Genomic DNA, 25,087 nt, shown 5'->3' on the forward strand with positions numbered 1-25,087 from the left:
GACGGGTTGTCAGAGTGCGTTGAGTTGGTTTGAGGCTTGAAATGTATGTGCGTGACTGCAACCACGTAGAGCACAGAATCTGACCCCTGCTCCAGCTAGGGGGAAGCGGTACCGTGAAGTCTTTGCTTAATTCCAAACCGGAATAACCTGTTGCGGGACTCCCGCGGATGGAATTTGGCGTCTCCGCCAGCGGCGCCCGGATCCTCGCCTGGTAGTGGCGCGCCCAGCACTTGACAGAAGGGCAGTCACGTGGCAGCCGCAAAGCGGTGTTTTGCGACCTCGATGACAGGCAAAATGTGCGACAGCCGTGGTGTAAGCCAACCAGGGGCGGAGGCGGCGGCCGGGTAGGAAGAGGAGGAGGCGGAGGCGTTCGCTGCGTTCACCCGCCTGCTTGTTCGCTCGGTTTCCCCGCCCCTGCCGGTCTCGCCGTGGCTGAAAGGAGCTGAATCCGTGCTGTCACAACCTGACCTGACCTCATCCTGGCCGGGTACAGTCAGACCGGATCTGCATCCAAACCAACCTCCCTGTCGGGGCGGCGTGGTCTCCGCGGGGCGCAGGCGGGCGGCCCAGGTTCCTGAAGGTTACCGAGTGCATGAGCTCCTAGCCTCCCGCGCTGCCCCGCCCGCCGGCCCGCGGGCCCGCCCGCCGGCTCGCCCGCCCGCCCCTCCGCGCCGGACGGTGGCGGCGGCGGCGGAGACGGCCGCAGGAGGCGCCGTCTCCCTCCCAGGTGCGCGCTTCGCTCCCGGAGCCGCGGCACTCGGAGGCCGCCATGGCGTCCAACATGGACCGGGAGATGATCTTGGCGGATTTTCAGGTGAAGTATCTGGCCCTGTCCCCCTCCCACCTCAAACCTCGTGGGTTCCCGGTGCCAGAGGGCGGCTTCTTCCCAGCGTTTATTTGAGCACTGCAGTGGTTTGGGGTGTTATCCAGTAGGTGGCTTGGGTGTGTGTGTTGAGCCACGGGGGATGTGTAATTCATAGGTTGTGTATGTTGTATGAGTGTAAAATGTGTTAGGTACGGCTTGAATGGGACTTGTAGGGTGAAGGGGTGTTATGGTAATTGGGTTATGAATGTGGACTGTGTAGTGTTTCCTGTATCATATGCGGCATGTGTAGAATTGGGGCTTTTAATTATGGGGTGTTTTGGGTCAGGAGTTTGAGTTCTTCCATGAGAGTGTGTTGTATGGAGTATGGTGTGCAGCCAGCATGGGTATGGAGTTTGGGATGTTGTGCGAGTATTGTACTTAAGAGAGAGTAAAAAAGGATGGTGAAGAGGAGGTGGTGAGGGTAGCGGGGCATCCTGGTCGGTTTCAAGAAGAAATAAACATTTGAGACTTTGATGCTTTATTGGAATCTTTGGAGGTTAGGAAGATTAGCAGGAGTCAAATAAATTATATATACTATAGTATCTTTGCAGTGAATTTACAAACTTAATAAGTTATTCAAATTTGCAGATTCTCTTTTCCTACAGCTTTGAATTGCTTGGGTGTTGTCCTTTCTCCGCCAGTAATTTAAAGGATAGTAACACTGGCATGTTTAAGGGGAGGCCTTTTGAAAGTAGAGCTGTATGTATTATGAAAGACTTGGAGTTAGAATCAATACCCTGTGAACACCACCTTTGGTCTTTTGAGTTTGGTGAAAATATTGTAGTTAGATCTTTTTAACCATTCATTTTGGCATTAAGTTAGAAGTCTGCCTGTTATGTACAGGCAGACTTTTCCCTCTTTAACACTGTCACCGTTGCACATGGTGTAACACTGGCATTTTAGGTAATGTTTTTCCTTATTCAGATTTTGATGAGCTTTTCTTCCTCATTGATTCTTTGACTACTTTTTTTAAGTTCCCTTTTTCTCAGCTTAATATTCTGATGTCCATTTCCAGAGTTTTCCCTTTCGATTACCCAGTAGTATTTGTTATTAGGAGTATGCACAAATCCGCATTTGATTATATTGTAACTTCCAAACTCAGAAAGAAGTTTTCTCAAATTAAGTTGACCACAAGATTTTAGTGTTTTGTAGGATTAGGATTAGCCCGAGATATTTTTGCTTGTCTAAATCTTTTCATCATCCTTTCTCCCCCTCCAATGCAGTTGTTTATCTAATGTGAAATTCAGTTGTTTGAAAAAAAGGACTTTATATTTCCAGGAGCAGTTTTGTCCTATTACAAAATGTTTATGCTCTGATAGGAATGGCTTTAGAAAGTGAGAAAAATTGTGCTTTACCTCATTAAAAGCTTCAAGGTAATTATGACTGTTTTGATTTCCCCAAACTTTTTACTTCCTCTAATAACTTGTAATGACTTACTCTCTTTTTTTCTTTTGCTTAAGTTTTTTTCTTTTATTTCTTTTTGTTGCTGTTATTGTTTTGTTTGCTTGATCTCTTCTTACTTTTGACAACTATCAGTCTTATGCATATTGTGAACCTTATTGGCCAAGGACAGGAAATTTTGGATTCTTGTACTTACAGGCAAAGTAAGATTTTTCTGGTAAGCATTGGGATTACAGCTGAGAAACCTTAGATTACAGCTGAGACTTAATTGGGCAAGCATTTTGATCACATTAATACACTGTAATTAAAGTTTTTCTCTTCAAACCAATGGCAGTTTGTGAGTAATTATTTACAAAATGGAAAAAAGCATTGGCAGGGAATAATTGTTTGCTGAATGGTTGAGCTAATTTCATATTGTTAAATAGGTAAGAAAATGTTATGGTAGAATAAACAATTACTTAGAAAACTATATACATCTTATGTACATTAGCCTTTTTTCTGTGTTTAGGAACGTTGTATTTCTCTTACAAATGATTCCAGATCAGTTTGCTCTTGTGGACTTAGTTTTAAAATGGACTGTTTTTTCTATTTTTTAAATATTATACAAGATTTTTATAGGATTAACTTTTAAATTTAGCATTTATCCAGTTATCAGAACCAGATAATGTATGTATGTATTTATTCATTAAAGCTTTTATTTATTTATTTTTAGAGAAGGAAAGGGAGGGATAAAGAGAGGGAGAGAAACATTGATATGTGAGAGATACATAGATCAGGTGCCTCTTGCATGCCCCAACCAGGGACCTGGCCCATAACCTAGGCATGTGCCCTGACTGGGAATCACACTGGCAACCTTTTGGTTCAGAGGCCAGCACTTAATCCACTGAGCCACACCACCCAGAGTAGAACCAGGTAATTTGTGTTAAAGATCGCAGCTGAAGACTTGGAATGTGGATACTTGGATGATACTGGTTTCTTCTATAACTGGGTAGATAAGTTTCCCACTCAAAAGTGAACATAGTGAAATTATATTCTATTTACTTTGTATGATTATGAAATTTAAAAATAGTTTTGAGAGCTCAGTTTATCCTTTAAAAATAGGGACATGATTTTTAAATGTGATTAGATTTTAAAAATAAAGTTTTAGGTTTTGATTATTGCTGGATGATAGATTCTTATAAATTCAGTGTCTAAATATGGAAGAAACTTTTAAGAAGGATTTTTGTGTTGCCTTTAACTATTTCAACTCAATAGAGAAGGTATTTCTGTTGAAATCAGTGGAGGAGTGGATAACCATCATGTGAGGTAAATAGGACGTAATTTTACTATGTTCGCGTTTGGGTGGGGAAATTGGTTCGCTCAGTTATGGGAGAAACCAGTATCATTCATGTATCCAGATTCCAAGTCTTTACTGTAATTATGCACACATATATGTTTATTTATACATATATAAAAATAAATAAAACCTGGTTCCTTATAAGTGGATGGAAGATTACAGCTGAAACTTAATGGGATAGATTTGGGACTTTGTAGATGAGTGAACTCATTACAAAGCAAATATATTCCAAATTGTCCTCTAAAAAGATTTTTTTCCCCAAATAAAAACAGCTCCCAATTAAAACAAAATTTACATTATGGTGAAATACACATGATATTTACTTTGCCATCTTAACCACTTTTAAGTGTCCTGTTTAGTGACATTAAATTTATTCACTTTGGGCAACCATAACCACTATCCACCTCCAGAACTCTTTGTCTTGAAGGACTGTAACTCTGTACCTATTAAATGGAAATTTCTCACTCTCTCCCCGTTCCAGCCCCTGGCAACCATCATTCTACTCTCTGTCTCTGTGAATGTGAATACTTAGGTAACTCATATAAGTGGAATTGTATAGTGCCTGCCCTTTTGTGACTGGCTTATTTCGCTTAGCATAATGTCTCCAGTGTTCATCCATGTTGTAGCATGTGTCAAAATTTCCCTTTGAAGGCTGGTGTATATACATATGTGATAATATTACATTGTATGTATATATGCCATATTTTGTTTATCCATTTATCTGCTAATGGACACTTTTCCCCATGTTTTGGCTGTTGTGAGTTATTGATGAAGTTATGAGCGTGGTGTACAAATATCTGTTTGAGTCCCTTCTTTCAGTTCTTTTGGATATATACCTGAAAGTGGAATTACTGGATCATATGGTATTTTTACTTTTGATTTTTTTGAGGAACTGCCACAGTGTTTTTCACAGCAGCTGCACCCCCAAAATTTTGAATGCAGAGAATGACAGCATCCTATTTAGTCAATTATTTGTAAATTTAACTCTGAGTGAGTTTAGAACTTGGAATAGTCTAATAAAAATCAGCTTTAAATATAATAGTGTTAGTATAGTATGTTGCTGGTAAAGGAATGAATAGACTAGTACACCTACAGTTTTGGCTGGCCACAGCCAGGAGGGGGTGTTAAAGGAATTTCCTGGGTTTAGACAACTGGCAGGCATTGATGAATCATGAGATATTTTTTCTTTCTTAATGTCTTTTTATAACAGAGATGCATTCACGTGAAAGTTCCAAATCTTATTCTTTTTGTAATTGAGAATTCTTTTAACTTTTTTTTTTAGGTTAAATGTAGAACAAAAATCATTTGATCAGACTAGCTTTTGAGACTGCATTTGGTTTGTTTACCGATGCAAAAATGGTTATCCAAATAGAATTGTGGTTGCTATCAGATCATTTCAGTAGTTACCTCTTAACTTTGGGTCCAGATGAACTAAAAATGAGGCTCCCCCCTTTGAGTTAATGCCATGTTAATTTCCTTGTTTAAAAATTTATTTATTTTAAAGAGAGAGACACACAGATAGACATCAATTTGTTGTTCCACTTATTTATGCACTCATTGGTTGATTCTTATACGTGCTCTGACTGGGCACATAGGTGTTTGACTGGGGATCAAACCTGCAACCTTGGTGTGCTAGGACAGTGCTAAAACCAGCCAAGCTACCAGGCCACAACTGTCAGGCTAATTTCTTTTTCCTCTAAGATAACATTTTTATAACATGGTTTATCTGGGAACAAAAAAGAGTGGTGTAGCCATTTAGGTTAGTCTAAATACCGGTTTCATATTTTTTTATTTGTGTTTCTTGTACTGATAATGTAAAGACATAGATCGAAACACTACTTAAGTGAAGTAAAAAAAAGAACAGCTCTTATTAGTGCTGTTTTCTTTCATACTTTTTCAGGAACAAAACCTTATCTGTGTTGCTAGAAAGTATTCATTTTGAATCTAGTTCAGTGGTCGTGATTAAGAGTCCCTTTAATTTCTTTTCTAATTTGACATTGGTTTTTATGTTACTTTCAGTTATATTTCCTGGTCAACACAGTTGTGCTTTTGTTTTCTCCTTCTGGGCTTTCCAATTGGTAATACCTTTGCTGCCTAAATTGCTTTATATATTTTCATATATTGGAATTATCACTGTGGGGCTTTTAGGTTTTCATGTGCTTATCCACTCCTCTTTGAAACATGGACTCTTTCATGACACTACTGGTAACTCTCTGCTCCTTCATAACATTTTTTTCTTCTTGACGAAGCTGTAAATCCCTCTTCTTTCTTTTTTGGTTTACACAAGGAGATACCTATTACAGATGATCGGGTGCATGTAGGGTGGTATGGCTGTAGACAAGATACCTTTTACAAAAGAGGGTATCAGATTTTGCAAGTAGAAATAGTATCAATCCAAAAGGATAGGTATCTTTTGAGATATTGTGGATTAGGGACTAAATTAAGTATTCATGGAACATCATAAACATTTATGGGGAGGTTACTTTGTGCAGATTTAGTGCCAAAAGTAGTCTTGTTACCGTCCTTTCTTTATTCAGTGTCCTCTTTTTACTTATTAGAGGGACAAGTTATATTGTTTTAGTTTGGGGTTGTTGGTCATTGGGGAAGAAACAAGGTTTTGTCATGCAGAATGAAGTTCAGTAATTAGTAGTTAAGAACATGGACTTTGAAATCAGTTCACTTGGATTTGAATCGCAGCTGTGCCGCTCATTCATCTGATCTCTGACCAGTCACTTCACACGTGTTTGCCTCAGTTTCCCTGAAACTGAAAATGAGTGTGAAAAAAGAGTTAATCTGTGTAAAGCAGGGGTGTCAAACTCATTTTTGCAGTTGCTTTCAAATAGCCAAAATAATTTTAGGACTGTATAAGTGTAACTAACTACTCCTGTTGAAGGCAACCCCAAGGCTGATGTGGCCTCTGGTGAAAATGAGTTTGACACCCCTGGTGTAAATTAATTAGAACAGGTATCTGACATAAAAAGTGTTCACTACATGTTAGCTGTTATTTTCATTTTTGACAATTTTAAGGTACGTGGTTGTTTTCTTCAGAGTACTTCAGAGATGATCTATTTCCAGCTTTTCATTTTTCCTTTTGTGGAAGTTGAGACCCGGAAGAAGCAAATGACTTGTCCATGATCATTGGTTTTAAAGATTTTATCCAGATACACAGAAGAGTGGCATTTTAGAGGAAAACAGAACTACCAGGCAGAAATTTCTCTAAATGATAAAACATATAAAATAAATTAACAGTGCCTGGCATGTAGCAGACACACTATGAGGAAGGAAGGAAAGGAGGGAGGGAGGGAGGGACAGACAGAGGGACAGATAGAGTAAGGAAGGGAGGGGCTGGCACTTTGTCTGGTCCTTCCTATTCTATTATTCATTCCAGTCTAGTGACATGTTTCTAAGCTCAAAGGTTGTCAGAGTCTTCAGATTTCTTAAGTGTGGTTGGGTTGATGCCTGTTGTTTGCCCAGCTGATTTTACGGACTCAGGAAATTATCACCTCTAAACTGGCTGCTGTTTTTGTACATAAAGTTTTATTGGGACACAGCCACACCCATTCATTTACCTATTGTTTTTGACTGCTTTCTTGGTGCAGTGACAGAGGAGAGAAGTTGAGACAGACTTTGTGGCCCGCAAGCCTAAAATATTTACCGTCTGGGCCTTTAGGATAAGGTTATCTCCCACCCACACCCCTGAAGAAACCTTTTCTTTCCAGGTTTTAGTAACTACAAAGTACTAGAACATTTGCATGCCTCAGAGAATTACATGGTTATATAGAATACTGTAAACATCCTATGGTTACAACTCTTCAGGAGGCATTTGTTAGAATGTTGCACTTAGGCAGACAAGAGCTCTAGTTTTTTTCTGGCTTTTTGCTTTGCTTTTTTTTTTTTTTATTTTTTTTGGCTGTGGTTCTTTGAGAAAGTCATTCATCCTTTCCAGGTATCACGTATTCATTCTATAAAATCGAGGTCTGTCCAGAGTTATATCTATCCAAAAGCAGAAGACTGGACTAGATCAGGTATTCAAATAGAGTCTGGACAATCTCTTTGTAGCAGTGGGGTTGAGGGCGTTCATTTATAATTTAGGTAATTGATCTAGATTAGGATTCAGCAAACTACATCATGAGGGCCAAATCACCATCTGTTTTTGTTAATAAAGTTTTGTTGGAAGACAGTCATGCATATTAGAGGTTAGCAGTTGATTGCATGGCCTATAAAGGTTAAAATACTTTCCCTACTCCTTATAGGAAAGTTTGCTAATCCCTGATTGAGATCAGTGGTTTTAAACTGTGGGTGATTCCTATTCTCCAGGGGCTGTTAGGCACCGTCTGTAGAATTTTTGGTTGTTATAGCTGGGGGTTGCTACCGGCATGTAGTGGGTAGAGGCCAGGGATCCTACTAAACATTCTGTAATGCACAAAATATCCTCCCAATGTGAAGAATTGTCTACCCTCAAATATCAGTAGTGCTGAAAAAAGTAGATCTAAATCAGTGGTTCTCAAACTATAGCTTGCATAAGAAGAACCTGGACTTGTTAAACTACCTGTTGTTGGATGCCCACCCCAGAGTTTCTGTTTCAGTGGATCTTGGGAGGAGCCTGCAAATTTGCATTTTTTCCAGGACTCAGGTCATGCTGATACTTCTGATCCAAGGACTGTACTTGAGAACGGCTGATCTAGATGACTTTTGAAGTTACATCCATTCCTATGATTCTTTGATTTTTGTGATCTTACATACTGTTCCATTTTTATGACTTAGGACAATCAAATATTCCAGTGTGTAAACAAATATGCTCACAGTAGAATATGCTATTTCATGATTCCATGTCTTTGAAACCTCTCCCCTGTTTTTTATGTCCCTTGGAAACCTATTTAGCCTTCAAAATCCATCTCCTACCATTTGCTTATAATCTGCGTCCAGTAGGGCTAGTCATTTCTTATGTATCTCATGGAGTTTCTCTTCATTTGAGTCTTATGTCAGATTGTCAACAATCACTTCAGATGTTTCTTTCCCCTATGGTCAACTTTTTGAGTGAACAACGGCCTGGGCCTTAACCATCTGTTCCTATAGTATCTAGTAAGAGGTACTCAGTGTTTTTTTTTTTTTTTTTTTAAGATTTTATTTATTTTTATTTTATTTTTTATATTTAATTTATTTATTTTTAGAGAGAGGGAAAGGGAGGGAGAAAGAGAGGGAGAGAAACATCAACATGTGGTTGTCTGTCACATGCCCCCCACTGGGGACCTGGCCTGCAACCCAGGCATGTGCCCTGACTGGGAATTGAACTGGAAACCCTTTGGTTCACAGGACAGCACTCAATCCACTGAGCCACATGTGCCAGGACTAAGTATTTTATTTATTTTTAGAGAGAGGAAAGGGAGGAAGAAAGAGGAAGAGAAAAATTGATGTGTGGGAGAAACATTGACCAGTTGCCTCTTGCTCCCCCCCAACTGGGGAACTGGCCTGCAACCTAAGCATGTGCCCTGACAGGGAATTGAACCAGCAATCCTTTGGTTCTTAGGCTGACCCTCAATCCACTGAAACACACCAGCCAGCGCCCCAGTGAATTTTTTTGAAAGAATATTATGGTATGGTACAAATATATAGAGTAGAATTATAAATTTTAATGTATTTTTAGGCATCTATTTGCAGGCATCCTTTGCTGACATATGATTTTCAATAATAAAATCTGTCATTGAGAAAAAAATTGGACTTTTATTGAATTGGGGGTTATAACTTCAAAGTGACCCATTTATAGAAGGAGTAGTATAAGACTGTACTTTCAGGGATCATTTCTATAGTTTGTTATAGAAGGAATATGGCAAAATTAGAATAATTGTACCTGCCTTTTTCTATTTGTTTGTGTTTATAGAGGAATAATTAAGATAGAAAGGATGAGATGTTAAGTTGTGATAAAGCAAAGCAGAAAGTTTGCAGGTTATATGCACCATTATTAATGGCTTTAGAGTTAGGTTTCAGTCACTTTTTTTTGTTGTTGTTTTCCCTCTCTGCAATTTACCCTGGTTCCTTGGATTCTTTAATGATTGAGCTGTAACAGAAATGTTAGTGACAGGAAAGCTTTGTCTCTGTGCCCTTGAGGCTCACCACCCTCTTCCTCCCCCATGGAACCTAGAATTAAAATGCTCACTTGTGAGTCTATCCCCATTTTCCTTGTTTACTCCCCCCCCCAGCTGTCACCAAACTGTTGTCCATGTCCATGAGTCCTTCCTCCTCAGTCTCTCCACCCCTCACTAACCCTGCATCTGTCATCCTATTTTCCATCTGTGCATCTGTCCTCATGGACATGGACAACCATGTGGTGATTGCTGGAGGGAGGGGAGCATAAGGGGACTTGTGTCTCCACTTCACTTTAACTACATACCAAAGGATACAACTAAAATTGACTTAAAAAAAAAGTTCCACCATGGAGGAGGAATAATAACATTAGCATTTATTTATTTATTTGTTTATTTATTTGCTCCAGGCATGAAACAGCTCTGGCCACCAACGTAGGTATCAAGCTAGGATGAACTAAGAACTGTGCATCTACTTTGCCCCTGACTGATATAAGAGCAATACCACCAATCAGGTGTCTCCTTGCCCATTGCCAGGGGCTAGCAAATAGCTTTTGATTGCTTTGTATGTGTCGGCTACTGTGCTAGACTCTTAACATCTAAATTCTGCAGTGGCCCTGTGTTGGGATCCAGTGATACAATGGATTTTCCCTGGTTTCTCCCTCCATGCCTCGTGAGCAGAAGCACTGACTGCCTTTGTTTCTATTTGTTCAAGGATGTTTGTGTAGCCTTGGAGGATAGTGATATTGTCTCCCTTTGGAGCAAAGGAGCATGAGTAGTATTTTTTTTTTTTTTTTAGAGTTTAAATTGAAAATGAGTTTATCAGTGATGCAGTGGGACAGAAAGATGGCTACTCCACAGGCAGAGCATCTCATAGTATTCCCTTTAAAAGATTTGGGTTCCCTGGGCTCTGGGCTTCTCTTCTGTAATGCAGCCCACTGCATGTGCAGGTGTCAGTTGGCCTACTTTGTGTTGCCCTGTGGGAAATGGGACTGGGGAACTGCATAAGAAAATGCTTTTGTTCTGACTACAGATATTGCCATGAGTCATAAAGTTCATTTTCTCCAACCCAGGAGGCTAGGTCTTTGGCCAGCATCCATGAAATTGGCAGGCTAACTTGTTAGCTTGCAAGTGTGGTAAAATCTCAAATCCTTCTTTGCTCTTAATAGTTTTGGCAACAAGGATGGAATGTTGACAGATGACTTTTTGAAAGGAAGGGTGAGGGTCACACTGGCTGGTTAACAGAATTTGGGGAAAGTCTATGGGAATTGGTAGCAAAATGTTGAACAAATTGTTAAGTAGTTCTCTCTACTTTATTGCCTGTTAATGACGAGGATTAGGGAGGTGGTTGCAGACTGAGGACCAAGAAGTAGTTTGAAAGGCATTTGCCTAAACATTCCTCTGATTGTTGCTAACTCTCAAATATTCTCTCTGGTAGGGTTTCCACCCCCCGCCCCCTGTCCCCAATGAATCTATCTGTCAGAGACTCCACTCACTGTAACAGGTAGAATTAGTAAGTGCTAAGATTTGTCTTGGCTAGGCAAGAGTTTCTGCCTCTGTTCAGACAACACTTACATTTGTACACTTACAGTTAGGTGTGAAAGAAGGCAAATTTGCAGTCTCTTGTTGGAAGAAATCAAAGTTGTTTTCATTAGAATTAAAAATTTTTTTAAATTTCATTAGAATTAAAAATTAAATTTTTTTTCTATTATATTTTTAGGATGTCCCTTTTTTTCAAAAAAGATTTTATTTATTTATCTTTAGAGAGGAAAGGAAGGACAGAAGGAGAGAAACATCAATGTATGGTTGCCTCTCATGAGTCCCCTGCTGGGAACTGGCCTGCAACCCAGGCATGTGCCCTGACTGGGAATTGAACCGCGATCGTGTGGTTCGCAGGCCAGCGCTCAATCCACTGAGCTACACCAGTCAGGGCTTCATTAGAATTTTTACTGCTTTGTCTGAAATGAGAAGATGGGGGTGCAAAATGTCTTATGGCTCAACCTCTCCTTTAGAGGAAGCTTTATTTCCTAGTGCTTCATTGTTTGAAGCAAAGCAACCGACTCTATAGGGTCCTCAGTTCATAGAGTTTTCCTGAAACCTGCACCTGGTATGTTAGTGGTTCAGGCAGAATGAAACTGATTGTATCTCCTTGTCTTCTGGGCTTGCTCAGCCTCTGCACCACCTATACAGTCTGATAATGGATGTGGTTGCCCTGTTTTGTGGACAGAAGTCAAGGCTGTTCTTACAGTTCTGGCCATTACTCTCTTTCATGAAACTTGTATTTCTGCTGACCCTTGGTCTATTGCCAGTGGCCTAGCTATTTGGTCTGCCACTTGGAAACTGTAGAGTGGCAGATTAAAGACAGTTCTCCTTGAAGCTGTGAACTGTGGAACAAATTATAGTTGCTGGTCAGAATGCCTGGATCACTCATGTAGATGCCCACAGTAAGGGCCTGTTCTTTCCTGAATGTCATGGGAATCAGACCTTTGATTGAGCCTGCACTGCCTAGAGCCATTATTCTTGTCTGGATCTATCATTGTATCAGATGTGATGTCACATCAACTATCATCAACTGTGCAAAGGAATTTATTTTTCTGATGCAGACAGTACTACTGCATGCCAGACTTGTAACTCCTGCCAGAAGTTGATCTGTTTGTCATATAATGAGAGAAGCCACTTTCCATGGGATTTGGTCCCTGCCTGCTTTTAGCAAATTGACTATGTTGAACCTCTCACCTCCCACTTAGAGGTGTCGGTGGTGCTTCACTGTTGTTGACACTTTTTCTGCTTATGGTGTTGGTGTTCTAGCCTAGTTGGGCGACTGGCCACACTGTTGTGGCCCTTGAAACTAATCTCTGTTATGCTTTCAGGTTTTCTGGACTATTTGCAGTCTGATGATGGTGAACTTTTCATTGTAAAAGCCACTCAACAATAAGCTGATAGTCAAGATATTTGAGGGACCTTCCATGTTTCTTACTGTCCATAGGCATTGGGTATGTGGATGACTGTTGAATGTTGAATGTTGGAACAGCTTCCTCCTTAGTAAGTCAGTTTGGTCACTGAATGCCCCCTATCCCCAGAAAAGGGATCATATCATCCTGGCCATTTCCTGGGTAGTGATCAGGACAGAAGGGGTAGAAAGTTATATAGCCTTATTCTGACAATTCAAGATTCCATTCTGACCATTCCTGGGCATGATGGGTTTTTTTTTCCCCTTATCAGCAGCAACCCAAGGCTACTAGGTTGGTAAACCTTCTGTGTGGCAGCTCTCCAAAAGGTGGCCCAGGGGATTCAAACTTAATTCTGGTTCTACCATCTGGATTTTCTTGTTGGGTTGATATAGTCCTAGGTCATAAGGATAATGATTACCTGGTTGAGTACACTGCTTGCTTAGTCCCCTCCCCACCCCGCCCTGCTGTAGTGGCCCTTGTGGGTCAGTAGGGATCATAAATAGGTTTCTGTAGGTTCTATAAAATTCCCTTGACCCTCTTGTATCTTACATTTCCATATAAAAGGCCTGAGTGTGAGTAGGAGATGATGATTGGAAAAAAGATGAAATTATATTATAGCTACTAGAAGGAGACGTAATGATTCGGTGGCAGTGGAGGGGAGAGTAACAATCTCAACACCTGGGGAGGGAATACTTTAGAGCCCAGAAAGTTTGGGGAAGGAAAAGATGTTAATATTCTTTGTCTTTCAGAACCACACTGAAGCCTAGTCAGTATGTACTGTCTAATCTTTGAGAGCCATTGTTATTATTCCCATTTGAAATATGAAAAAGTGGATGTGTAAATAGGTTAAGTAATTATCTAATGACAGGTAGTCAGTCAGTCAGTCGTTACAGGGCTGGGTTTGGCACTCAGGTCTGCTCTACTCCAAAGTCAAGTTTACAGTCTTATATATCCACATTTCTCAAACAGGTATGCTAGTGAGTACTCACTCAAGCCCTGGCTGGTGTAGCTCAGTGGATTGAGCGCTGGCCTGAGAACCACATGATCGCGGTTCAATTCCCAGTCAGGGCACATGCCTGGGTTGCAGGCCAGTTCCCAGCAGGGGACTCACGAGAGGCAACCATACATTGATATTTCTCTCCTTCCCTTCCCCTCTAAAGATAAACAAATAAATAAATCTTTAAAGAAAAACAAAACAAAACAAAACTACCCAGTAAAGAGGCACATCTTCTTATAGCACCAATTTGAAAGATGCTTAGAAAGAATTATGTGATTTTTTAAATTAAAAGAATTGTTTTAAAATTAAAACAATTACATAATTGTTTTTAAATCAAACAATTATCAAAATTTAAAAATTTTGCATGAATTTGAAATAGACAGTGAAATTTCAAAGAAATTGTAGGGATGTGACTTACTTTTCTTTGGTTCATTCCTCCCCTCCTCCTATGGGGGTAAATATTATTCCTTTCCTTTATCATTATGACTCCAGTAGTTGAAAAAAAAAAGTAAGCACTGTACTTTATAAGGTTAGCTTTTAAAAAACAAATCAAAGCTGCGTCCAGTTTTTCCTTTTTTTATTCCTTCATCGTATTGTAGCTTTGTGAAACACACACACACACGCACACACAAAATAAAGATCTCCTAGTGTCCTTGGATTTATAGAGACTAGTAGAAGGATCAAAAGAAGAAAAAACTGGGATTCATTGACTTATGAAGCTGTATGTGGTAATGATTGCTGTTGGGATTATTTAGTACTTCAGTAAGAGATTATCCTGTCACTGGTATTTTTTTAAATTCACTTTTAACTTTATCAGTATCGATAAAGTATTTTGTGGTTATAAATCCATATCATGCTAAGTAATTTTGTCTCCCTTTTCTGGGAGTACTGTCAGTTTTCGGTATATTACTAAGGTTCTAGTAGTGGGGCTTGAAGCAGAAGTAATGATGCTCTGGCAAAATAGTAGAATTGGTTCCAGCTAAGGCAACTGGCTCAAAGTTTTGATATGGAGTTTGTTTTAAACCACATTGTATTTTAGAGGGAAATATTACTTAGTGATTACTTTAAAATAACATAGTAAGAAATATTTTGCCAAGCTGACTGGATTTTTAATAAAATTAAATAGTCACGTTTTTTAAGTGTAATAATCTATTGACTTCTGTTTTTTATATTTTTATTTTTTTAAAGATTTTTATTTATTTTTAGAGAGTAAGGGAAGGAGAAAGAGGGGAGAGAAATGTCAATGTGTGGTTGCCTCTCATGTGCCCCCCCCTGGGGACCTGGTCCTCAACCCAGGCATGTGCCCTGACTGGGAATTGAACCAACCACCCTTTGCTTTACAGTCTGGCGCTCAATCCACTGAGCCACACCAGACAGGGCAGACTTCTGATTTTTTAAATAGAGTCTTTATCTTTTAGAGATATATACTGAAGTATTTATGGGTGAAGTGATATGATATTGGAAATTTACTTCAGAACAGCCTGGAAGGGGTTTGGGTTTGAGGTTGATGGGGAGTGAAACAAGATGGGCTATAACTTGGTGATTGTTGAAGGGGGTGTCGTGTTCATGGCTGTTCATTGTACTACTATGTCTACTCTAGTATATGCTTGAAAATTTTCATAAGTAAAAAAAGATGTTTTGCCAGAGGAAAAGTGACCTAGGGAAATTTTAACCATTAGTATAATATCTTCATGTTCTAATGGACTTTAGAAGAGTGATGATGAGACTATTATAAGGAATTAACAACTGCAATCATAGTAATGTTATGGTATCACAGCACACCAAATTTACCATACCAAAATGCTATGGTAAATCTTGGTAAAATTTACCAAAATGGTTGGTAAATTTTTGTCTGTATTCTCACTGGAAAATTTAGAGTAGTTTACTAGTTAAATTTTAGTATTTATAAAAAGTCTTAGCTGTAGTCTTAGAATAAAAGTTTCCTATAATTAATCAATTTTCTAGCCCAGATAATAAGTAGAAATGTTTTAAGATTTAACTTCATGTTCTAAATTTGAATAACTAAAGGCAAGTGTTTTGGCAAAGAGGTATTAATAACTTTTTCAAAACCAATATTGAAACAAAATCAGAAACCTAAAATGGTACAAAAAATGTATTAGGCAAAAAGAGAGTCCAGTTAGATGATGTATAGTTTTATGTATGTATTGTTATAATGTTTTTTTTGCAGTGACTTTGTACTTTTTATTCTGCCTGTATTGTCCCAGCAGAACAGCAGGGCATAATGATGTTTACCTATGACTTTATTTTAAGAACAGAAATGCTTTGTAAGTTATGAATCTTTCCCCTTAAATGTGTGTGGAGAGTATGTAAAGTTAAAATGTGGATTATACCAAAATAAAGTATGTTTTTTATTAAGATTAAAGATTTCACTAGATCATCAATCCTCCTTATAATTCAGGAATAACTTAATTTGCTAAGATCAAAGTATTACTATGCTAAGAAAAAGTCACATGTTTTCCTGGCATGGCTGCTGTAGGATTTTAATTTCCTTTTTCTGAAAAAATTTAAATTTTTTTTTAGAGAAACAGTGGGAGAAAGAGAGGGAGAGAAACGTCAGTGTGTGATTGCTTCTTGTGCACCCCCAGCTGGGGACATGGCCCACAACCCAGGCATGTGTCCTGGCTAGGAATCCAACTGGAAGCCCTTTGGTTCTCAAGCCAGTGCTCAATCCACGGAGCCACACCAGCCAGGGCAGGATTTTAATTTCTTTCCCCTTCTCCTTCCCCTTCTTTTTTCCTTCTCTTTCTTTCCCTTCCCTTCCCTTCCTTTCCCTTCTTTTTCCCCTCCCTTCCCCTCCCTTCCCCTCCCTTCCCCTCCCTTCCCCTCCCTTCCCCTCCCTTCCCCTCCCTTCCCCCTCCCTTCCCCCTCCCTTCCCCCTCCCTTCCCTTCCCCGTCCCTTTCTCTTTCTCTGTTTGTTTCTTTTATTTACTTAATTTTAGAGAGAGGGAGGGAGAGAGGAAGAGAAGCAGAGAAATATCAATGTGTGGTTGCTTCTTGAGTGTCCCCTACTGGGGTTTGGCTCGAAACCTAGGCATGTGCTCTGACTGGGACTTGAACTGGTGACCCTTTGGTTCACAGGCCAGGACTCGGTTCACTGAGTCACACCATCCAGGGAGATTTTAATTTCTTTACCTTTGAAAAAAAAACCTGTGAATACTGTGTGTGTGTGTGTGTGTGTGTGTGTGAGAGAGAGAGAGAGAGAGAGAGAAAGAGAGAGAGATTACATAAGAGCTTTGGCATTTCTAGAAGATGGGTCCTGAAGGTATCCTGACTTTAGTATGGATACAAAGTCATCCTTTCATGAAAGGGCTGTGGTGACATACATAGTTGGCTCTAGAACTGAGTTCTAAATGGAGTCTTCCTGAGTTTTTATGAGACCTTCATGAAGATAACTGCAAGGAACTTCCTGCTGGCCAGAGTACATCTCACAGTTACAGCTATTTCTTACCCACAGGGAAAGTATGAAACTGTAGAATCATGGATCTAGGTTGCTTTTCCACCATTGCTTTAGTAATCCCAGATAGGATCCTCTGAGCTTGCCCAACAAGGCATTTACTCAGAAATACCTCTCATTGGTTGGTACTGTGGTCAGATAAATGAAAAAAAAAAAGGTGGGACTATCATGGTGTTTTGATATTAGTAATGGCTCTTGATACATTAACAGTGTCTTTAATTCTTACTGCTTATATCTGTGAGCATGTACTGAGAGTATACCAGACCTTCCTTTGTTCAACAGATAATTAAATGACTTCACATGTGTTGTGATGTGAAGATGTGAGGAATACAGAGAAATATGTATTACTTGACAAAAATTTATTGAATACCTACTCTCTAACAGTCATTATACTAGATAATTGGGAGAGCACTACTTCATAAGTCAGCTATTATAGCTAATGAAAGTTTACCTCTTTGTAACATTGATTTACTGTAGACCTATATAGAATTTTTTTCTCACCATATGAAGGCAAGTATGATACCATTAACTCTTACCTAGTAGCCCTAATCTTCAAATTCTTTTCACCACTTTTATCACTTGCTTGCATTCCTCTGGATGTATTTACAGTCATCCTTTGCTATATCATGGTTCACTTATTGCAGCTTCACTGTATTGTGGGTTTAAAAAATATATATCTAATTCTGTATCATGGAGTTTTCTCTATATCGCGGGATTTTGCAGTATACTGTACCCATATAGAATTTTATATGTTGTTAAAATTACGTAGGTTTAAGAGTATAGAAAGTGTTTAAGAGCATATGAAGTGTTTATAAGAGTGTGGGAAAGGTTAATAAGAGAGTGGGAAAAGTTTATAGGAGTGTGGGAAGGGTTTATAAAGCCTTAAAAATATATAAATAATAAATATAACACCGCTATTTCGTGGGTTTTCACCTGTCGTGGGGGTCTCTGTAACGTAACTCCCGTGATCTGTGAGGGATCACTGTACTTCTTGATGGCAGACTTTAAAGGAGAAGCTGGGTAGTAAATACAATATTCCAAAAGAGGTTTGGAATAGGTAGAATGGCCTCTCTGCTAACTTTGTACATTCTATTACTATTAATGGAGTCACCTTACAATTTTGTTACATATTTAATGGGTAATAACAAAGTGCTATATGAACAGATAAGTCTTGTCTCCCTCACCCTAAATTTAATCAGTTGAATTTTTCAAGCTAGTAGAGTACCTTTTAAAATCTTTGTTAACTTCCATACCTCTTCTGTTCTTAGTCATCTGTCTAGGAACTTGCCATACATCAGATTTTCTTTACATTTTCTTTGGCTTCTGCGTCTTCCTTTCCACTGGCTCCATCTTCTCAACCTATTTCCAATTTAAATTTTACCAAGCTTCTCTCAATTTAGAATATCCTTCATTGATCCCCATGTCCTGCAATGAGCACTTCCTTTTTCTTCCTCCTTTCCCCATATTTTTCCTAAGTGTTAATGTATAACATCAGTATCTATCCTCATTCCCTTTTCCTTTCTACCTTATCCCATTATCTCTTTGGATAATCATCTTTTCTTTGTTTTTACTATCCACTATATATGTGCTATTGACTCCCAAAGAAGCTGCTTATCTCTAACTTTGCTTGAACCCCATATTCAATTGCTTACATAGGATGGAGTTCAAGTTCATTAGCATAGCTAACAAAGCTCATTGTATTTGGCCACATATCTTATACTTTTCCTTATATGGCCTTGTGAAGCCTATACTTCCTTGTTCTATAGTGATAATTTTATGCTTGTAATTTTCTTGAACTTACATCATTTCATGTTTCATGGCCTTTGCCAGTTCTTTCATTGTCTTACTCTCAGTTTTCTATTTATCTCAAGACTCTGAGAAGACATTATCTCCTGTGAAGTTTTCCATGACACTCCCTCCTTTGTACTGTAATTTTGATATATACCTATGTCATTGTACCTATCACATTACGTTGCAAATATTTGTTTACTTGTCTTATTTGTGAGTTTCTTAGTCAGGAACTAGATATTATTCATTTTCATATTATTAATGCCAACCACACTCCTGGCACATAGTGTGTTCTCATTGAATATTAAGCTGAACTAAACTAGATAGTTTTGAGCTTGTTGAAATATGAGGAAGATATGATGGAGGTGTTTTTTTTTCTTTTTTTTAAAAGATTTTACTTATTTATCTTTAGAGCAGAAAGGAAGGAGAGAAGGAGAGAAATATCAGTGTATGGTTGCCTCTCATGAGTCCCCTGCTGGGAACTGGCCTGCAACCTAGGCATGTGCCCTGACTGGGAAACGAACTGCGATCATGTGGTTCTCAGGCCCGTGCTCAATCCACTGAGCTACACCAGCCAGGGCTATGATGGAGTTTTTGAATCCTTATTTTGTCATCAGAATGTAAGATAGATTAATACATGTCACAATGTATTTAATGTGTGGCCCAAGACAACTCTTCTTCTTCCAATGTGGCACAGACACCAAAAAGTTGGATACCTCTGATACAGGGAACCAATAGTGGAGGGGATGAAGCCCGGATTCAAGTCAATAATTTGGAACATATGGAGAAATAAGCTCAACCAGAACAGCAAGAAAAAAAAAGAATTACTAAAATGAGGACAGTATAAGGTGCTTCTGGGACATCTCCAAATGTACCACCATTCGAGTCATAGGAGTGCCAGAGGAGAAGTGGAAGAGCAAGAAATTGAAAACTTATTTGAAAAAATAATGAAAGAAAATTTCCCTAGTTTGGTGAAGAAAATAGACATACAAATCTAGGAAGTACAGAGTGTCCCAAACAAGTTGGACCCACAGAGGACCACATCAAGACACATCATAATTAAAATGCCAAAGGTAAAAGATAAAGAGAGAATCTTAAAATCAAGAGAAAAGCAGAGACTTACCTACAAAGGAGTCCCCATAAGATTGTCTGCTGATTTTTCAGGAGATACTTTACAGGCTAGAAGGGACTGGCAAGCAATATTTAAAATGATGAAAAGCAAGGACCTGCAACCTAGATTACTCTACCCAGCAAAGCTATCATTTAAAATGGAAGGGCAGATAAAGTGCTTCCCTGACAAGGTAAAACTAAAGGAGTTCATCATCACCAAGCCATGATTATATGAAATGTTAAAGGGAACTATATATAAAAAAAGATCAAAACTGTGAACATTAAAATGGCAACAAATGCACAAGTATCAACAACTGAATCTAAAAAAAAAACAAACTAAGCAAACTAGAACGGTATAGGAAAGGGAGACGCCAAAGAACTTATATATGCAGAACCCATGGACATGAACTAAGGTCGGGGGATTATTGATTGAGTGAATGGGGGTACCAGGCAGAGGGGGACTAAGGGGGAAAATTGGGACAACTATAATAGCATAATCAATAAAATATATGTAAAGAAAAAAGAAATGATAATGGGAGTTCTTTAGGCTAAAGAGAAATGATACCAGATGGAAATGTGGATCTTTGAAAAAAGCGAAGGGAACTTAAAATGGCATGCATTTGGGTAAATATAAAAATTATATCTTCTTTTATTTTTTAAACGTTGATTAACAAAAATAACAATACAGAGTTTATATTTTCTGTGAATGCAAAATATGTGACAATGGTAGTGAAAAAAGATATAAATAGGCTCTTATAAGATTCTTACATTATATGGGGGGTGGTAATAATATTAACTGAAGACAGGCATAAGTTATGGATGAATGTCATAATTGGTAGAACAGTGAGTGTGGGGGCGACTTTCCTCACAAGTCCCCCTCTTCGCCATGGATGAAAGGAAACACTAACAAGACATGATCTGCTTGGGAAGGAGAGGTGGCCAGTTTCTCAGAGGAAAAAAGGCCAGGAGGTGGCCAGTTTCTCCAAGGAAAAAAAGGCCTTGAGCGGTGGCCAGTTTCTCAGGAAAAAGGCCTTTGAGCCCCTTTCTCTGGGGGCTTTTACTGGGTTGTGATACACAGGAATACAGGGAGGCAAGGATCAAACAGTGGATAACATTTCAAAGAAATCTGAGGGCTTGAGTCAGAGTCTGTCAGGAAAGGAGTTTGCAGAAACTTTAGGGTTTCCTGCTCAGACCCTTAACATGTGAATGAAAGCACTCTTAGCAAAGCAGGTTTCACAGGATTTTGAGGAATTCTTTCTGATGCCAGATTTTCCCCTGGGATCTGGTCTAGCTGCACCCTTCCCTATCAGGTTCTCAGGCTTAAATGGATTAGAGCCAGGAAGCGCTTCTCCCAGAGGCCATGGAGACTCAGGCTATGTCACATAGTGGGGGGTGGGGGGTGGGCAGGGGTCCATTGCTTGCTCTTTGTTGCAGCCCCCTGAGTCCTTCCATGATGGCCTCCCAAGTGATTGAGTCTGGCTTAGGCTGCCCCCCCCTCCCCGCCACTGTGAGGGGTCTTACCCGTCTCTGAATTCTGACCATGCTTTGGGGGCAGGGAGTAAACAGGCAGCATTTGCTACCAGAGACAAGCTTTGTCTCCTTTGTGGCTCACATTCCGGAGGTCACTCACTCATCCTTAGCCATGGGAGGTAGTTAAAATTCCTGAAACCAGGCAGAGCGGTCTACAACAAATGAGTAACAAATAGAAGAACTGTATTTAAAAAAATCAGTAAAGGAGATAGAATGGAATGCTAAAAATTGGGTCAACCTTAAAGAATGCAGATAAGGAAGAAAACTGAAGGAAAACAATTGGAACAGATTACACACACACACACACACACACACACACAAGATGATAGACAAACTGACCCATATCAATAGTTATTAATATATTAAATATAAATAGACTAAATAGTAATCAAAAGGGTAGAGAGTGTCAGATTAGATAAAAAAAGAAAAGCTGATCTATATTGTTTAGAAGAAATACATTTGAAATATATCAATTTGGAAATAAAAGGGTGAAAATATAAAGACTCAGCTTGGAAATAAAAGGATGGAAATAATAACAAAGCTGGTATGATTAATTAATACCAGACAAATCATACTTTAAGATAAGGAGTATTACTAGAAATAAAGATGTTCTGGCCCACTGTCTCTTTAATTTCTAAACCTGTATAAATCATGTGGCCTTTTGTTTTTTTATCTGTAAAAAGAGCAGTTAATATTTGAGCTTTTATGCTAGGCACTTTATTCGTATTATTATCAACTCTTGTAATAGTCTTGCAGTATGATTGTGACTCCCATAGTGTGTGTGAAAATGCAGAGACCCAGAGAGGTCAGTCACTTCCATAATAGGTCACAGGGCTGGTAGGTGGTAAAGCTGGGATTTGAAACCAGTTCTGTTTTGATTCAAACTTGATTTTATTGACTGTACATTGTGTCCTGCCAACATATCTTCCTGAAAAGGACTGTACTCTATGGCTTTGCTTCTTTCTAAACAGACCTAATTGGAAGAGTTATCCTGAGGAGGTCCAAGTAGGTCCAATTAGTTTATTGTGCCTTTTTGGAATCCAGTCCTCTTTAAGTCTAATAAGAATGGCTATATTCAGATGTTATCAATAGGCTGATTGAAAATTTTCAGTGTTGACATTATGATTTTACTCTTCATCAGTACATTTCAAAGATAATTCTCTCCTGAAATATTTTAAGTACAGCCCCAAATTCCCCTAAGTCAGTGTTCATTTGCTTACATTCTGATTAAGTTAAATGAAAGAGATGAGGTGGCTTAGATAATTAGTGTCCACTTGGAAAAAAGATACTGGCATCTTAAAGCCTACTGTGAATTCTTTATTAAATTGTATAATGCCTGTTATTTACTTCTTCGAGTTGTAGACTATAAATTACTGATATTTGTTTAGTCTTTTTCATCATATTCATTGTTTCTAATCAGACTGAATCCTTTTAAATTATGGTTTTACAGTAATGCTGTAAAAAAGCTAAGTGTAATTTGTTTGTGCGCATTAAAGAATTTTAAAGATCTCTGGATGTACTTTGTTGTCTGAGGTAATGTGATGCCTTATCTTTCTCCCATAGTTATTTCCAGGCATTGCCTGGCACATCTAGGCACTCAGTTAAATACTTTCTGATAATTTTCTTATTATTTTTCCAATTACTGTTACTTAAAAGTCTTCTGTAAAAATTAGTATTTAATGAAGTTCCCATAAATACATGTTAAATGTTTGCTCCCTCTTGTGGATATAAAGGAGATTGTAAGCTGTTAAAATAAATCTGTCCTGTAGTTCTGTTATTAAAAGATGTACTAGTAAAATTTAGCAAAATTTTCCTCTTTTTAGAATGATATTAATCCATGCAGTATTATCAAGTTAATACATATTTTAGGTCACATACACTAAGACACATAGAATTCATGCTGATGTGTCATTTTTTCCATGTCCAGGATAAAATTTTTATATTATTATTCAAGTCCAAACTTAATAGCATTTTTGAGCACATCCTTTCTGCTTTTTTGCATATAAATTACATGAATCATGAAATAACTTTTCTGTTTTAGTTCTGAAACAATACTAGATATTTTTGGATATACATAAGAGTATTAGTGAGCATATTATTTCCTGATGGTCTTAAATAATTCCTGTTTTGGTCAAGGTAAAATAATTCATTTGCTTTTACATCTTTTGAAATCAGAACACCTCCCCAACCTTTTTCTTTTAAGTGCATACTAATAAAGCATTAATTTAACTGAGACTCTCAGCAGCTGGTCCTTGTGAATGCTTTGACATGTAAAAAAAATATTTTCAGCACAGGTGTATACCCTTGACATTTTTCCTATATTAATGTACTTAGAGATTTTCATATTACTTTCTTTGACCTCTTCAATTTCTGTTTACTTCTGTCACTAATAGTAGGAGTTCAACTTTATTTTGAGACTATTTTGGAATAGAAAGCAGTATTAAATGAAAGAGCTGAGGTGGACATGTTTTACTTTAACCACAATAGTTGTAATTATTATTCAGAACATCTTCTTGATTTAGGGTACCTGAGAATTCAGTTTAGTCATCAGAGCCTGGGTTGTTAAGCATGGAAACAGAACAAAGTACCTGGATTGGTTTGGAGGATGGTTTACCCTGTCTGTGGTAAATCAAGGGAATTAGTATTCTCACCATTTCAGTAGAATTAGACTCTATGTTAAAGGCAAATAGCATGTGATCAATGGGTTCTGTAGCATGGATGTTGGTTAATAAACTCACTTACTGGACAGATGACTTGCTCCTGAAACCAGTCTAGCTGTGAGCATGATCCAGATTCTCATCCAACAAAATGACAATTATCTGTCATTAACTAAGGTACACAAACAAAAAACCCTGGAAAGTTTGTGGTGGTATAATATTCATATAACAAGGAACACAAATCATAAAAGTATAGTTAGATGAACTTGCACAAAATGTGAACACATCAATGAAACCAATACTCAAGTTAAGAAAACAGAATGTATGCCCTGACCAGTGTGGCTCAGTTGTTTGCGTGTTGTCCAGCAAAGCAGAAGGTTGCAGGTTCGATTCCCATTCAAGGCACATACCTGAGTTGTGGACTCGGTCTCTGGTTGTGTGCATAGGAGAGGCAATCAACTAATGCTTCTCACACTGATGTTTCATTCTCTCTTTCCCTCTCTTCCCCTCTCTCCAAAAATAAATAAAATGCTAAAAAAATGAAAACAATATAAGTAAGCCTCTAAAAGCCTCCTTCTAGTCATCCCCCTATGCTAGGATGACCCAGCACTTTGAACCGAACATTATATATTAATTTTGTTTATTTTTAAACTTTATATGCATGAAACCATACAATAGGCTTTTTTATTCATATTGTGGTAAAATGTACATAACAGAATTTACATTTTTAACCATTTTTAAGTGTATAGTTTAGAGACATTAAGTACATTCATATTGTTGTGTACCATCTCCACCGTCCATCTCCAGAATTTTTTATCTTCCCAAACTGAAACTCAATACCCTGTAGCTCCTGGCAACCAACATTGCACTTTTTGTCTCTTTGGATTTGACTATTCT

At 38.5% G+C, this 25,087-nt stretch overlaps 1 protein-coding gene and 1 pseudogene across 1 annotated transcript in view; one reads left to right on the forward strand and one right to left on the reverse strand.

Moving 5' to 3' along the window:
- Positions 1–327: 327 nt before the first annotated feature.
- The window catches only part of FAF1 (Fas associated factor 1), a 432,339-nt gene continuing 407,579 nt past the window's right edge, over positions 328–25,087 (forward strand). The window contains exon 1 of the mRNA XM_037043313.1: positions 328–814. Coding sequence (XP_036899208.1) covers positions 770–814 — 45 coding nt within the window. The 5' untranslated portion in view covers positions 328–769. The remainder of the gene's footprint in view (positions 815–25,087) is intronic.
- On the reverse strand, positions 10,080–10,224 carry LOC118985069 (uncharacterized; annotated as a pseudogene).

The sequence above is a fragment of the Sturnira hondurensis genome, unplaced genomic scaffold (genome assembly GCF_014824575.4).
Source record: "Sturnira hondurensis isolate 20B ecotype Veracruz unplaced genomic scaffold, ASM1482457v3 Scaffold0004068, whole genome shotgun sequence".
Lineage (NCBI taxonomy): Eukaryota > Metazoa > Chordata > Mammalia > Chiroptera > Phyllostomidae > Sturnira > Sturnira hondurensis.